We start from the raw sequence: 15,044 nt of genomic DNA, 5'->3' as shown, positions 1-15,044 counted from the left end.
GAGTCCCACGTCAGGCTCTGTGCTGACCGCTCAGAGCTTGGTGCCTGCTTCTGATTCTATGTCTCCCTCTCTCTTTGCCCCTTCCCTGCTTGCTCTCTGTCTCTGTCTCTCTCTCTCTCTCTCTCTCTCTCAAAAATAAACATTAAAAAAATTTTTTTAAAGAAATTATTTGAGCATATGGTAGAAAATACACAAAGAAATAGGATGAGAAATTTTATAGGAACATACACATATGTACCATATAGAAGTAAAAAGCAATCAATGTTAACTGACCAGAAAATAGCAAATCTCAGTTAGGAAAGAAATGGTATCTTATCATACATCTACTGAAGTATGAAACATTAAGAGTTGATGGAGGAAAAAATAAACTTTACAAGCTCATATCACATTGCGCAGTCCCCAAAAAGTATACTGCCTTTGTACATTCCACATCTTGTACCACAGACTTTATCACAATGCAATAAAAACACATGGTTAACTACTAATTGAGACTTGAAAAAGTCTTAATATTTCTGGGGCAAATGTGATCACCTCTAAGAGAAACCAAAGACTATTAAAGATTTATTGCATAAATAGCTTCCTGAAAATATATTTCTCTAAGACTTCTTTAACTTGATCTCCCCAGGACAAGAGCTTTCCTAGAAGATGAAGGACAGGAGACCATCCTAAGGTATCTAGGATTGTAGGACATGCACCTGTATCCCATTATGGACACTCAAAGTGAGTGTGTCTCGGGAAGCCTGGGTGGCTCAGGCGGTCAGTTAGGCATCCGACTTTGGCTCAAGTCATGATCTCATCATTTGTGAGTTCGAGCCCCATGTTGGGCTCTAACAGCTTGGAGCCTGAAGCCTGCTTTGGATTCTGTGTCTCCCTCTCTCTCTGTCCTTCCCCTGTTCTCACTCTGTCTCTCTCTCTCTCTCTCAAAAGCTGAATAAAAGTTAAAAAAAAAATTTTTTAAAAAAGTGAGTGTGCCTGGGGTAAATGATTCAATCTTTCTGATCTCAGTTCCTTTCTTTCATAGCTCTCAGAACTGTTGGGATGCAATTAGATGCAAAAACCACTTGATAAATCAACATACCTATGAAGGTAGGGTTTTAAATTTTTATTGACATAAAAAAATCTACATGGAAAAGCAATGATCGATGGATGCTTACACCACCAAATGAAATGTTGATGGGGAAGAGTAATTTTCCTGAGTAAGAAACTATCATTTCACAGACTATTTACAGGTCATAAAGGAAAAAGGCAGCTTCACAAGGGAGGGATCAAGCTGTCACTTCCTGAAGTCACCGATCATTTTTAGCATGATAGAAAGTGGGACAATAATAACAATAATAATGTATGCATCTTGAGACACAATCAGCAGCACATGACACCTTTGTGGTACTTTCACCAAAAACACTTAGCATTAATCTAATCAAGTCTTTAGGTCTAATTTCAAGGTTATAGAGAATTACAGTGGCTAGCACACCAAGTAAAAAACACAAAACTCAGAAGCCAGTTGGTCTAATTTAAGATTGATCTGTGTCACAAAATAGCTGAACCTGATTTCCTTGCAGGAAAACAAAACACATGTGTGTAGCGGTCACTGGTACCTAAAAAGTGACTTAAGAGATAGAATAACTGTAATGTGTGGACCTCGTTTGGGTCTTTCTTCGTATAAAGCAGCAGTAAAAAGACATGTTTAGATCAACTGGGTAAATTTGAATATGATTTGACTATTAGATGATATTAAGACGGCACCATCAATATTTTTAGGGGTGTTCAGTGCACTGTAGTAATATAAGAGACTATTTAGAAACGCAAATGAAATATTTGGGAGAGAAATGCCATTTGGTCTTTAACAGATGTCAAATACCTCAGGGAGGGGAAGTGTTTCTGTTAAGATCTTAGTAATACAGCACAGCAACTGTAGCAAAGAGGATGAAAAAGGGGGGGGGGGGGGAAAGAAGATGAAAAACCGAAAGAGAAAAGAATTTCCTACCCACAAGGCAAGACGGTTTCATAGATTTTTAGACCCTAGGGAGCTAGGAGCAACAGTAGATACTGGGGCATTTCTCTATCTGGAGGCTATCTTCAATTTTAGTCTCTTGGCAAAGCAAGGGCTTTTTCAGGGGGAAAAAAGGCAAATCATGGTCCATGTAATTCTCAAAATAAGCAGCCTCTGTTCTAAACTCCTCAGAATGGGAGTAATTCAATAAACAGCTCTCATGTTTCAGTGGTCCTATGGACTATTAAGTCTCAAAAGTTTCTTCTTCTGGGCTGAAATCAACCACATTTCAATACGAGGCAAGCTTGCTTTTGTGAAGAGCCATAAGAAGGCTGAATTAAATCCATTCAGCCATTTAAAAATTAAGTGAGTCTCACAGAGATTTTACCTACATTTCCTGTAGGAAGTTTTATGCACTAGTAATTCAAATTTACTGTACTTCTTAACTTTTAATATCCATTGGCCTTGTACTTTGACAGAATAGCAAAATATAGTTTTCTTTCCCTTTTTTCAAGAATAAGAGTGCTCTTTAAAAAATAATTCATACACAACTTTTAGGCATATCCACTAAACAGACTTAATCATGAAATGGAACTAGATTAGTACTAATTTCCAAGGATTTTAATTTTGTGATGAAAGAGACTGTTCTTTTCCCTTCCTGTAAAATGTAAATATGTTGGCCACTGAATTAAAAGGCCATAATAGTGGTTGTAATTTGAGTTGGAAAATGAATATAAAACCATATAAAACAAATGTGGTTATCAGTAAAGATAAACTCCAAATAGTCTAATCATTGACAAAGTTGAGTCCTTTAAGTATGAATTAAGAATCTCATCCAGGAAGGACCAAGAAATCTTACCTTTCTGATACTTACTACATTCAGAGTAATAATTTTCTCAAATATAGTATGGGCAAATTTCTTCTGACTCCAAAAGCAAAGAAGGTTATTTGAAACACACAAAAGACAAAAATCTGGACAAGACCCATAGCTGATTGGACAAGACAAAAATTCCATTTTCCCATTAGATATTCCTCAGTAGCAGTAAAGGACTTGAAAATGAATTTTTGGTTTCCCTGAAGGCTAATTCTAAATATAAACTTAGAATTTTTTCCCCAAACAGTATGGTGAAAGCTTTTAATAAAATGTGAAGTTGAAAAAGAAGCAGATTATAAAAGCACGTACAGACTAGGTAGTAGAATGAGTACCCAGGTATTAGTTTTATTGTGCTTCTTTACACCTTACACATATTTATAGATGAAATTTTATTACCCAATTTATAGTAAAAAAAAGTAGATAGTATATAAGTGTGTGTGTGCATATGTACATTGGTTGTGGGGATATATATTTGTATTTATGTGTGTGTGTGTGTGTGCGCGCCAAAAACTTGTCCTTACTGGTTCTCTGTGTAACAGTTTCCTTGCAGGATTACAGTATGTCGGTACAATATTATTTATCGACACCCTGCTTTATTCCACAACTGTTGTGCCTTGTAAGCATTGGGGAATATGTTTGGGAAAGCAGTCAGGAAAGAAAGTCCCATCCTAAGAGATATTTTTTTTTTTTTTTTTGTTTTTTTTTTTTGTGGGGTTTTTGGGGGGGGGGGGGGGGTGAAGCTCCAGTGTAGCTTTATAAAAAGGGAGAAATGGGGTAAAATAAAACCACTTAGCTAATACCTTGTTTCAAGGTTATTCTTTGCAGCTTTTCTTACAAAAAAATCCATCTAAGCTAAAATTACCACACATAAGACACAAGACATTTCTGCACATATTAGGTACAATTTCACACAGCATAAAAGCTCCCAGAGAGATAGTTCACAAAGGCTAGATTAATAGATCAAGTTGAAATGGCAGTAAACACTCAAGGCATACGTAACAATGTGGTTTAGTACAGTGATAATGTCACAAATGTCTAAACACTGTCCCAGTGATTTTCAAGGTAAAATAGGCCCCTGATGCCCTCAATGTATAAGCATCTGGAGATCTTGGGGACCTCCGACTCACCTGCTCCAATACCACCTGCTGCAATATTCTTAAGACTGCCAGTGCCTAACTCATGGAAGCTTTCCTGGTGCTGCCTGTAAAGGAGTCTCAAAGATTCTCAAACCTTTTCAGAGTTGAATTTAATTATTTTCTTGAATACGTTCAGAGTGTTTCCTAAGTCATCACAATAGTCATGTATGCAATTCTGTTTACAACAACTTAGTGAATATCACCATTCACTTCATTCTCTCAAACCTTAGCCACACCATTCATGCACCGACTAGGAAATAGTTATCTGGAACCCCTTCTCTACCAGGAACTGTACCAGGTGCTGGTGGAGACTATAAAAAGCTCCTTTCATCTCTACTCTCCCCTATTATTCTCCCCTCCCCCTTACCCCTGGCCAAAAAACAAACAACAACAAAACCAAAAAACAAAAATAAACTCTCTTCAATCCAACTGAAAGGCAAGTTTGACAGTTGGTCTGGATTCAGCATACTAGAGCTCACAGTTAAAATTTATTTCTACATTGGGCTAGAAATCGCCATGTGGGTTTTTCCCAACAATTAAGTCTCTCCCACTTCCCTACCCCCACGGCAAACAACTATTTTTTTATATATATACAAAGCAGGGAACATCTGGAAAATGACATCAACATGACTCTTCAGTTGCAAAAAGACAAGATTACGCCATAGTCTAAAGAAAAAAGAAATCTGAAGGTCTGGTGATATTTATGGGTTTATCCTCAAAGCCAAACTTCAAATATACCAGAATGAATTCTTCTATTTTAAACCCATATTTCAGACTTTTTGTCTATAAATAACAATGGGACTAGACATAGAATTTTATTACTTTGTCTTGTTCTGGTTTTGAGTCTCAGCTAGAGTCACAGCTTTGAGTCTTTAACAACAGGGCAGGAACTGTGTTTCCACTGCATTCTCCCCCCCACCCGCCCTGTCCTCAGGGAGCACACATCCCCTCCTGAGCCCCATCATGTGGTGGCCACTGTTCAAAGCACAAAGTTCCTCCCAGACCTGACATTCTTCTAGGGGGAAGTCAGACAAATTAAATAAAAGGGTAAATGACATATTCTGTTGGAAGATGGTAGTGCTCCCAAGAAAAATGAAAGCAGGGAAGGTGGGGAGAAGGAGTCCTGGGGGATGGCAGGAGGGTTACAGGTGATTAGGGACATTCTCCCTGAGAAAGGAACATCTGAACAAAGACTGAAGGGGGAGGGAGTGATGTAGATATTTGGGGCAGGCCTATTTTAGGCAACATGTGCAAAGGCTCTGAGGCAGAAGAATGTCTGCTATCTTTGAAAAATGGCAAGAAATCCAGTATGGCTGGGAGTATGGGGGAGCATGGAAGAAAATGAGGTCCTAGAAGCAGTGGGGGAGGCAGAACAAAGGGACCCCATATTTGTCAAATTAGTAGTAATAAACAGAAATGAAAAGTAAGATAGCTGGCATTCATTGAGCTTTTACCATGTGCTAAGTGCAACTCCGGAGAGGTTATGTTATTATCTCCTTAAAAAACACGAAATTTGTTACTCTAATATGTATAGGGTAGACTTTATGCTATAGGACACACATAGCAGTAAATCCAAAACTTTACAGGAAATATTTCCATATTTCCCTGAACAAGCTTTTTTGGTTTTGTTTTGTTCTTTCTGCCTTAACATGACTAAAACCTTTGATAAATGGTGCAGTTAATTTCACTTTCCCATGCGTCTTAAAAATAAAAACATAATTCCTTATAAATGTCAGATGTCTAGCCTATTTCCAAGTTATGTTTTGTATGTGATTTTCAAGTCTGTTTCAGTACCACAAGTTTAAGGAGTTCAACTTATAAAATAAAAAGTTAATAAATACAGTTCAGGACACTATTCAGAGTTCAAATCATAATAGCATCCTTTGGTTTAATGAATCCTTTAACACAACTTCCTTTCTGAACTATATGGTGCAACTTAATGTTTCTGAGTGGTACAAATTACATCTACTGTAGCCAAAAGGCACCGTCTATGTTCTGCTGGCATGTTCCCTTCTTCCTGATGTTCTTTCATTTAAAAGGCATCCTTGCCACCCAGCTGACAGGGCATCTGGGTGCCTCAGTTGGTTAAGTGTCCAACTTTGGCTCAGCTCATGGTCTTACGATTTGTGGGTTTGAGTCCCACATCGGGCTCTGTGCTGACAGCTCAGAGCCTGGAGCCTGGTTCAGATTCTCTGCTTTAGATTCTGTCTCCCTCTCTCTCTGCCCCCACCCCCCACCTGTGCTTGTGCTCTCTTTCTCTCAAAAATAAATAAATAAACATTAAAAAAAAAAAGGCATCCTTACATACAGAAATAAAGCATTCCAAGGGGGCTGGGCTTGCTAACCAAATTAATTAATGGAAGCACCAGATGAACCTTCATAAAGAACTTCAGTAGATTCTCTATTACTTAGTTTCTACTAATTAGGAAACAATTTGAAGATAATCTCCTAAACATGAAGAGATTGTTCAGTTCAACCCAAGAAACATTTACTGAGCACCTCTGTCAGGTGCCAGGATGATGACGACAATCCCAGTTACTCCCTCAAGAACTTACAGACTAAAGGGCAGACAGAACCTCAGACCTCAGAGATGATGGAAAGTCTGGGGTGGGTGCAAACACTGATACAGAAGCTACCCAAATAAACTTGTGCTTACCTTTTAAGAAGCCACTCACCTAGAACATCAGACATCTGCTGTCCCATCTCTAACCAAATATACACAAGTGATGACTTAAGAATAAACCTTCCAATAGTAACAAATAAGAGTTGGGCAGAATTTTTAAGGCAATTTTTAAGTATCCAGTTCTATGCTTACAAGTTTCCTTAGACACTGCTTATTTTTACTCTTCACTAACACTTCGATCACAAAAAGGAAATCTTTCTCATACACATCTCCAAATATTTTGGGGAAGGGAGAATCAGGGATGTTTAGTTAGCACAAAATCTTCACATGAATTAGGGTATTTTATTCTCAAAACTTATAATAAAGGTAAGAAGACTTAAGTCTAAGCCTACAGATTTATAATAATTGAATCAATACTAAAGATTAACTTATATGTGGTGTTATGAAGTTCAAAAACCATGTGAAACAATCTGTATAAATATCTCAATTTAGTTAACTAGGTCCAGAGGAGCAGGGCAGAAGCAGCAGCAGACGTCAGACCAAATGTTGCTCATCAAGTCCTACTGTCTGGGGCCTGGCAGGCTATAAACACTAGAAGAGGTGGCCACTTAAAAAATAAATAAATAAATAAATAAGTAAATAAATAGAGCAAAAGCACCAGATAGGCAAGCGTCAGCCCTACAAAGGAACCAGTATAGCTTCTCCAGACTCTGACATAAAAAACTGGAATAATTTCACTGACTAGGCTTATAAATATTCAGATTAAAGCATCACATTCGTTTCCTGAAACAGAACACAATGAATGAAAGTGTAATATTAAATTGTCCATGACACAGATGGTAGCCATTTATCATCATCCTTACATTGTAAAATGTTTCCGCCATCTCAAAGCTGATTTGAATCAGAATTACCTGGGGGAATTTTTTTGTAAGTGCATATTCCCAGGCCCCACCCCATGGGCGATTCTGATTCACAATCCGGAGCTGGGGCTTTACAAAACTTCCCGAGACAGTCGTGATCAGGCAGGTTGGGACCCGAGAAGCACCAGACTAGGCTGACTCCCAGAATAATGAAGGTAAAATGGAATAAACGGTCCTCTTCTCATCAAAAACAGACCGTTATGCCAGGGCTGCCCTCTTGTAAACATGAAGATGGCTAATCACACCTATGACCACCATCCAACCACAGCCAGTAGCGTATCTCAAGACCAAATGGGTGTGCCTGCTTAAACTTAGGGACACTTGCCAAACAGGTGACCCAGGGCTAATTGGGAACATCACAGATGTGAGAAATAATCAAAAAAAAAAAAATCACTGATTATTGCTTCATTCAAGAGGTATCAGAACCAGAGTTCCTAGGAGATTTTTTTTTTTTTTTTAGTAAATGTCCCAAATCTAAGTTTTGCTTTTTTTGTGTGATTGAATACGTATGCCTTTACTGGTTCTTTTAACATCCTAAACATATAGGATGTTTCATGGAAACTCGAATGACACCATCATCTTCCACCAGTCAACTGCTATAAAATCTCAAATTTGAAGCTCAATAAAAAATCTAAGCAATCACACTTGTTCCCTGAGAACCAAGCACCTGTTCACCAGCCTGGATGATCTTGCACATCTGAAACTTCTTTGTAAAGATGGATGGCAGTTTTGGCCAGATTAGTACAGGGCCACAGTGTCACAGGGATTCACAGACCTGCAGTATTAAAGTTGCATCTTCGGGAAGCACCTGGGTGGCTCTGTTGGTTCAGCAACTGACTCTTGATTTTTGGCGCTCAGGACCCGATCTCATGGTTGGTAAGATCAAGCCCAGGATCCAGCTCCCTGCTAGGTGGAGCCTGCTTGGGATTCTCTTTCTCTCTTTCTCTCTCTCTATCCCTCTCCCACTCTTTCCCTCTCTCTCTCTAAAATAAATAAATAAACTTAAAAAGAGAAAGTTGCATCTTCAAACAGTGATGAGAAACATTTTTTAAGTGCTTAAGATACCTGTGATCAAAATCCTACATATTCAATAAAAGCATACATGTTTTTTAATTTTTTTTTTAATTTTTATTTATTTTTGAGACAGAGAGAGACAGAGCATGAACGGGGGATGGTCAGAGAGAGAGGGAGACACAGAATCGGAAAGAGGCTCCAGGCTCTGAGCCGTCAGCACAGAGCCGGACGCGGGGCTCGAACTCACGGACCGTGAGATCATGACCTGAGCCGAAGTCGGACGCTTAACCGACTGAGCCACCCAGGCGCCCCCATGTTTTTTAAATTTTATAACGTTTATTCATTTTTGAGAGACAGAGTGTGAGAGTGGGTGGGGCAGAGAGAGGGAGACACAGAATCTGAAGCAGGCTCCAGGCTCAGAGCTGTCAGCACAGAACCAGACTTGGGTCTGGAACCCACCAACCGTGAGATCATGACCTGAGCCAAAGTCCAACCCTTAACCGACTAAGGCACCCAGGCGCCCCCAAAGCGTACATATTTATTAAATTTTTAGGATATGCATAGCATTCTATTAGTGCCAAGGCATATTTTGTCTAAACTTCAGCTTTGAAACAAATAAATTGGTATGTAAGCAAACTTAGGAACCACCAGTCACATCTTAAGTAGCCATGCTTCAGACTGGGAATGGATATGTGGTTCAGTGGGGGAAAAAAAAGCGCCAGCATTTGGTTTAGCAGTGAAACTTGCTTCATTAGAAAACACGGGTGGGGGTGGGAGAGCTGTCAAAATATTCTAGATGGTTAGTGCTATTCAATAACCTCGGTTGTATAGGGGCAGAAGTAGGGAAGGAAAGAAACATGAACTGCAAAGCCGCAGAAAGCTGCCCTATCAGGAAAGAACTAATTAACAAGGATTTGTCTAGGGCTGGTGAAACGGCTTACTGTTTTAATCAGGTGGATGCGCAGAGGCAAACTGGGCTGTGGATTAATTAATTACGTCCAACCTGAAACCAAGGACCAGGTCCACAGAAAGAGCAGCCTGGTCGGGAGTCGACTCGCTCAAACACCCAAGAAGGAGCCACAGGACTCCAACTTGGGGCGCAGGCGGCACACGAGTGAGGAGCGGCAGGGCGGCCCGCCGGCCCCCTGGCCACAACCCCGGGGAAACATCTGCCCCCGGTTCCTACAAGCCGCGAACGCACCCGCTAGGATCGCAGCCGCGCACGGAGCGCCCCGGCCGCCCAGCAGCTCGGCAGCCTTGTCAAGGGAGGCTTGGGCGCAGCGTCCCCACACACGGCTCTCCCCTGTGGCGGCCGGGGTCGCCACCTCGGGGCCATGTCACTTCTCCCGGGGCCGGCGGAGTCAGGAAGTCTGGGAGCCGAGTGAGCCCGGCTTCGGGGCAAGAAGAGCGAACGCGGGCAGGCGTCGAGTTGCTTCTCTCGTTGAGCGGAGAAGGAAGGAGTTGGGTGGGGGGACGATCCGAAATTCAGTAACTATTTTATACTCGAGCCGCCGTCGGCCAGAAAGGGCAGGACTCCTCGGGGTGCAGGCGGAGACCCCACTTCCTCCCGCGCCGGGTCCCTCCAGGCCCGGCCCGGCCCACCCCCGCCGGCCGCGCTCCACTCACCCAGCTCGCCCGCCTGCAGCCGGAGCGGGGCGGAGACCACAAGCAGGAGGGCCAGGAGACCGCGGGCGCCCGCCACCATGGCCCCCCCGGGCGCCAGCCTGGCTCGCTCGGCCTCCCCTCCGCGGGCGTAGAGGCTCCGCTGCCCCGGCCGGGCCGCCTCCTCCGCGGCCGAGCGCGCCGCCGGGACTGGGCGCAGCCGCGGCCCCGCACCGAATCCCATTGGGGCGGCTGGGAGCCCAGCCCGGCGGGGGCGTCGCCCGCCCCGCCCAGCCCAGCCCAGCCCAGCCCAGCCCCGCGCGCCGGCCCCCAAAGGAGGAAGTCGAGCTCCCTGGCGGCTGCTGGCCGAGAGGCCGGAGGCGCACCAGACTCGGCCCGCGGTCTCCAGTAGGTACCCGGCGCTCCTCGCTTCACTCTCCCCTTTTCTTCCGCCGCTCTTCCCCCAATGCACGTGAACCTGGGAGACAGAGGGACACCTGGCCTGAGGACCTGCCCTGAGCCCCGCTGTGCCTAGGTCCTCCCCAGAGTTCCGGAGCCCGCGGTGGGTGCGTCAGAAAGGCTGCTCTCCACCAGGGCTTTGCCAACCCCACGGGGGCGGGAAAGCCAGGAGAGCAGCACTGGAGAACTCGAAATGTTGTTTGATAGGTTGATGATGGTGACAATTAAAATGTAATTCAAGTCCCTCCATTCATTCATTCAAAAGTTATTAAGTTCCAGCAGTGTGGCAGACAGGCACAGTGCTAAATAAACCCTTGTGACACTTGCAGACGTTAAAAATAATCAGGCAAGTGTATAATGCAATTTGCAATAGGTAACATGAAGACTACTTGGGGAGCACATTCAGGAAGATCTAATTAGATGGCGGGTGAAGAGACCGCGGGGGAGCAATCAGCCAGGAGAGGCCTCACTTAAAAAGTGGCTTCTAAACTGAGACTGAGTGGGATTTGGGAAAGCAGAGGGCGGGGGACTGGAAGACAGCCGCAGAGTGCGAAGGAACTGAGGGAGGAAGAGGCCAGGGTGTCTGGAGCAGGGTGCACAGGTGGTTACATGGCAAGAGGTGGAAGCCCGTGCACGCAGCAGGCGCCAGAACGTGGAGGGCCTGGAAGGCCACGTAAAGGCTGTTTAACTTGACCCTCGGACTAGAGAGCAGCCACGGAAGGTTCGGACGAGCGCACTGATTCTCCGGGGGTGTGGAGAAGGGCTGGGGCGGGGCTGGGGGAGGGCAAGCATGAAGAGTGGAGATTTACAAGGCTATTACCGAGTAGTTGAATGGGGAAGTGGCAGTGCAAATGAACGTGGACAGATTAAATACATATTTTAAAGACTGTGATATCTTCAGCCTGCTTGCAGGTCTCCCGTGCTTCCTCCACTGCTGCACCCTGCAATTTTCCTAGGTAACACGCAGCCATAGTTAACACCTGCTAGTCCCCGCTGAGGTCCAATATTCGCCAGCTGCATGCTCTTTGGATACCCAGCTAGACTCTGTTTATACATGCATTCATTTTTTCGTCTGTCATTATTTTTTAACCAGGTAAAAACCCTGTTGAAATTTCCAATGAGTTTGTCTTTGGGCTTTGCTTTCTCAAAGACGGCAGAGACTACGGGAAAAGAGCTTGGACTTAGAGCCTACGGGAAAGAGCTTGGACTTTAGAAATGAGGCTGATCCAAGCCTGAATCCCGGATCAGCCACTGACTAGGATTGATCCTCTCTGGGCCTCACTTTTTTGGGGGAATAGAATACGTAATTGTCCTGGCTGTCACAGTGAGGACATAAAGTATGTATATACAGTTCTAGCATGTAAGAAGTACTCAATAAATAGGTTTATCACATTGGTATTAAAAGTAAATTCAGGGGTACCTTGGTGGCTCAGTCAGTTAAGCAAGGGGCTCTGGATTTTGGCTCAGGTTATAATCTCACATTTGTGAGATCCAGCTCCCACCCCCACAGCGTGGGTCTCCTTGCTGACAGCAGGGAGCCTGCTTGGGATTCTCTCCCTCCCTCTCTCTGCCCCTTCCCTGCTCCTGTGCTCTCTCTCTCTCTCTCTCTCAAAATAAATATTAAAAAATATATATTTAAAAGTAAATTCACACCCATGAAAATGTTGAATATTCTCACACAATAAACAAAAAGGATACTTTAAAACATTGAATTACCCCCTAACTCCAGCTTTCCCTGTTTCTTTTTTCTCTTCATTCCTTCTAAGGAAGTGAGTTGGGGCAGCTGCTGCTGCCCTCCAACAGGTGAGGATCTGTGAGCAATGAATGAAGACAATGAGAGTATTGTTTACAAGTGAGGAATTCACAGGGTGAGCCAGGTGGGCTCCCAGAGGTGACCGTTTCCATCTCAGGTAATACTTTCATGGGAATGAATTAATCTATTCTACAACAGAATCCTGAGCCAGATCAGAGGCGAGGTTTAGGATCTGGTAACGATGACCAAACAAGAAGGCCAACTAGATCCTAGGGCTTTCATTATGCCATGCTTTTCTTGAAAAAATAAAAGCAAAGCATAATGAAAGAAAACTATGAAAATACAACAGTCAATTATAGTTTTGTATGTAATGAAATACATAGACCTTACCAAATTGATCTACTTCAATCATATAGACTTTCATGTTCAGCATGTGTGTCTGTTTTACTCTTGAGAAGATTCCACTATGATTTTTTAAATAATGCATCGTGGAATCTCAGAACTTAAAGTTTGGAGATTCTATTGAAGTTATAATTATTAGGATCCACGTATAGCATCTCACATATTAAGATGAAAGAACTGCTTATCATGTGAAACCTCTCTGGAAGGGTTTCTCACAGAGCAACTCCACATTTAACCTGTCTCCTCATTTACCATCCAGTCTTTCCATATTTTGCATATCTTACTGCAGTTTATGTTTACATTTGCCAGCTCTTCTGTAAAACTAGGGGGCAGCTAGCTGGTCAGAGATGCCTTGTTTTGCATACATAATATGTATTCTGTATTGCTTAGGCAAGACAGAACTTAAACAGAACTGCAAGCCTATTATTCTAAAGTATTTAGAAAGCTTTAGATTGTGCTTCAATTTGACAACCTCATCAATTGTATCCTTAACATTTGGTAACCCTGTTGTGATCTATGAAGAAGACCAAATGGGATATAAATTTGAAACCCAAGTAGGCTTCTACTTCCTGAATGCTCCCTCTTTTTCAGTTATTCAATAAACTCAACCCTAGAAATACATTTTGAACTTTTCTGTATGCAAAACAATCTGATGGAGATACAATGAAAACAAATACAGGTGCTTCTCTCTCTCCATTCATAATCCAATGGTAGAAACTTGAGAAAAGTAATTACATGGGCTCATAAGTACAATGATGGGAAAAGTCCAGAGTGTTAGAGAATCACCAAGGAAGGAAAGGTATATAGCTGGGGTTTCAAAAGCCTGGAAGAGTTGGGAGGAGTGAAGATGGGAATTAGAAGGGAAATATTGTTTGTCAAATGAGAAGAATTTGTGAGAAAGCTCAGAGATAGAGATCATAGGGTGCTCATAGGAACTGAGCCGAATTCATTGTGGCTGGAACAGTGAGCGTGAGACAGGAGTAGGCGCCTGAAGTTGTGGCAGGAGGCAGGGGTGGATCTGAGGGTGCCCAGGGCAATGGGAAGCAAGGAAAGTGGAGGAACTTGTTGAGATTTGATTTTTGAAAGAGCACACTGGCTGTGGGGCGGGAAATGGATTGGAAAGAGACAGAGAGACCAATTAGGAGTTTGTGGCAATACTCCAAGCCTAGGGATGATGGCACCTGCCTCTTGTGCTCAAAGGGGCAGGGGACCACTGGACCAGCAGCATCAAAACACCTGTGAGCTTTTTAGAAATGCAGACTCCTGTCCACACCTCTGCCTAGACCTCTGAGCAGAATCTGCATTTTAGTAAGATCTCCAGGTCAGGATAAAGCCATTGGTAGATCTGAAAGATAGACATTAGAAACAGGTGAGTCTTAGGTGTAGGCATTGAGGGAGAAGGAAGATTAAATTCTGAACGCAACAGCCCAGATAGTTTGCATCACACACGTTCTTTCCTCATCTCTAACTCCCTATTGACTTTTGGTTGCTGGTGTTCAGTAGGTAGCTGTGTCATCTAAGATCTAGCATGGATTCTTAAATGTTGTAGCTCACTGTGGTCAGATCTCACATTCTGGTCCTCCCTTTTGCAGCTCCAGAAAGTTGATTTTTGTCAATTTCTTTGAACTTGGGATACTGCTCTATAATTAACTTAATCACAGGAATTATAAAAGACAGCACCAATGTCAATTTATTGACACTGAGAACTATAAAATGGTGAGGGATATTTTCTTCAGCTTTAAAACAACTTAGGAAGGTAGAAACCAGCAGAGGTTATTAGATAAACATGGAAGAAAAACAAGGCTGATTATTTTAGTGGTTCTCATGTGTGAAGGCAACAAGTAGGAGTGCGGGATCATTCCCATTCCTCATCCCTATTAAAGTAAAAAATATATATATATTCTGACACTCAGTAAGGAAGACTTTCTATGGGAATATTGCAACAGGGGTCAAGACTATGGCAAGAGGGAAGAGAGATCAGGCTTAACTCTGAATACAGCAAAGACATCCTGGGATTTCCAGGATGAACAGGGTAAGGGGGGCATAGATGGAAAATAATTAAGAGGAGACATCAAGAATAGGGGCATTCTTGCTAAACTCACTTAACAGGGTTAAGACAGGTCAAGGACTCCTACATTAAAGGTGGAGGATGAGAAACTTGATCAAGTTTCAAGGGTGAGGAAGATCCAAGGTGGTCCAATATGGTGGAGGATTCTCCCTAAACTGACTTGGCAGGCAGAAGAGAGCCCAACGGTAAGACCTAGTTGAAAA

General features: G+C 42.8%; 1 protein-coding gene across 3 annotated transcripts in view; it reads right to left on the bottom strand.

Annotated features, from left to right (window-relative positions):
• DCBLD1 (discoidin, CUB and LCCL domain containing 1) overlaps positions 1-10,418 on the bottom strand; it is an 88,122-nt gene extending 77,704 nt beyond the window's left edge. For all 3 annotated transcript variants that reach the window (XM_049654244.1, XM_049654243.1, XM_049654245.1), the window contains exon 1: positions 10,184-10,418. In XM_049654244.1, the coding sequence (XP_049510201.1) occupies positions 10,184-10,403 (220 nt within the window). In that variant the 5' untranslated portion in view covers positions 10,404-10,418. The remainder of the gene's footprint in view (positions 1-10,183) is intronic.
• Between the last annotated feature and the right edge of the window lie 4,626 nt (positions 10,419-15,044).

This window comes from Panthera uncia, assembly GCF_023721935.1.
Source record: "Panthera uncia isolate 11264 chromosome B2 unlocalized genomic scaffold, Puncia_PCG_1.0 HiC_scaffold_24, whole genome shotgun sequence".
Classification (NCBI taxonomy): Eukaryota; Metazoa; Chordata; class Mammalia; order Carnivora; family Felidae; genus Panthera; species Panthera uncia.
Note: the sequence above shows the minus strand (reverse complement) of the source record. Positions and strands in the feature narration are given on the sequence as shown.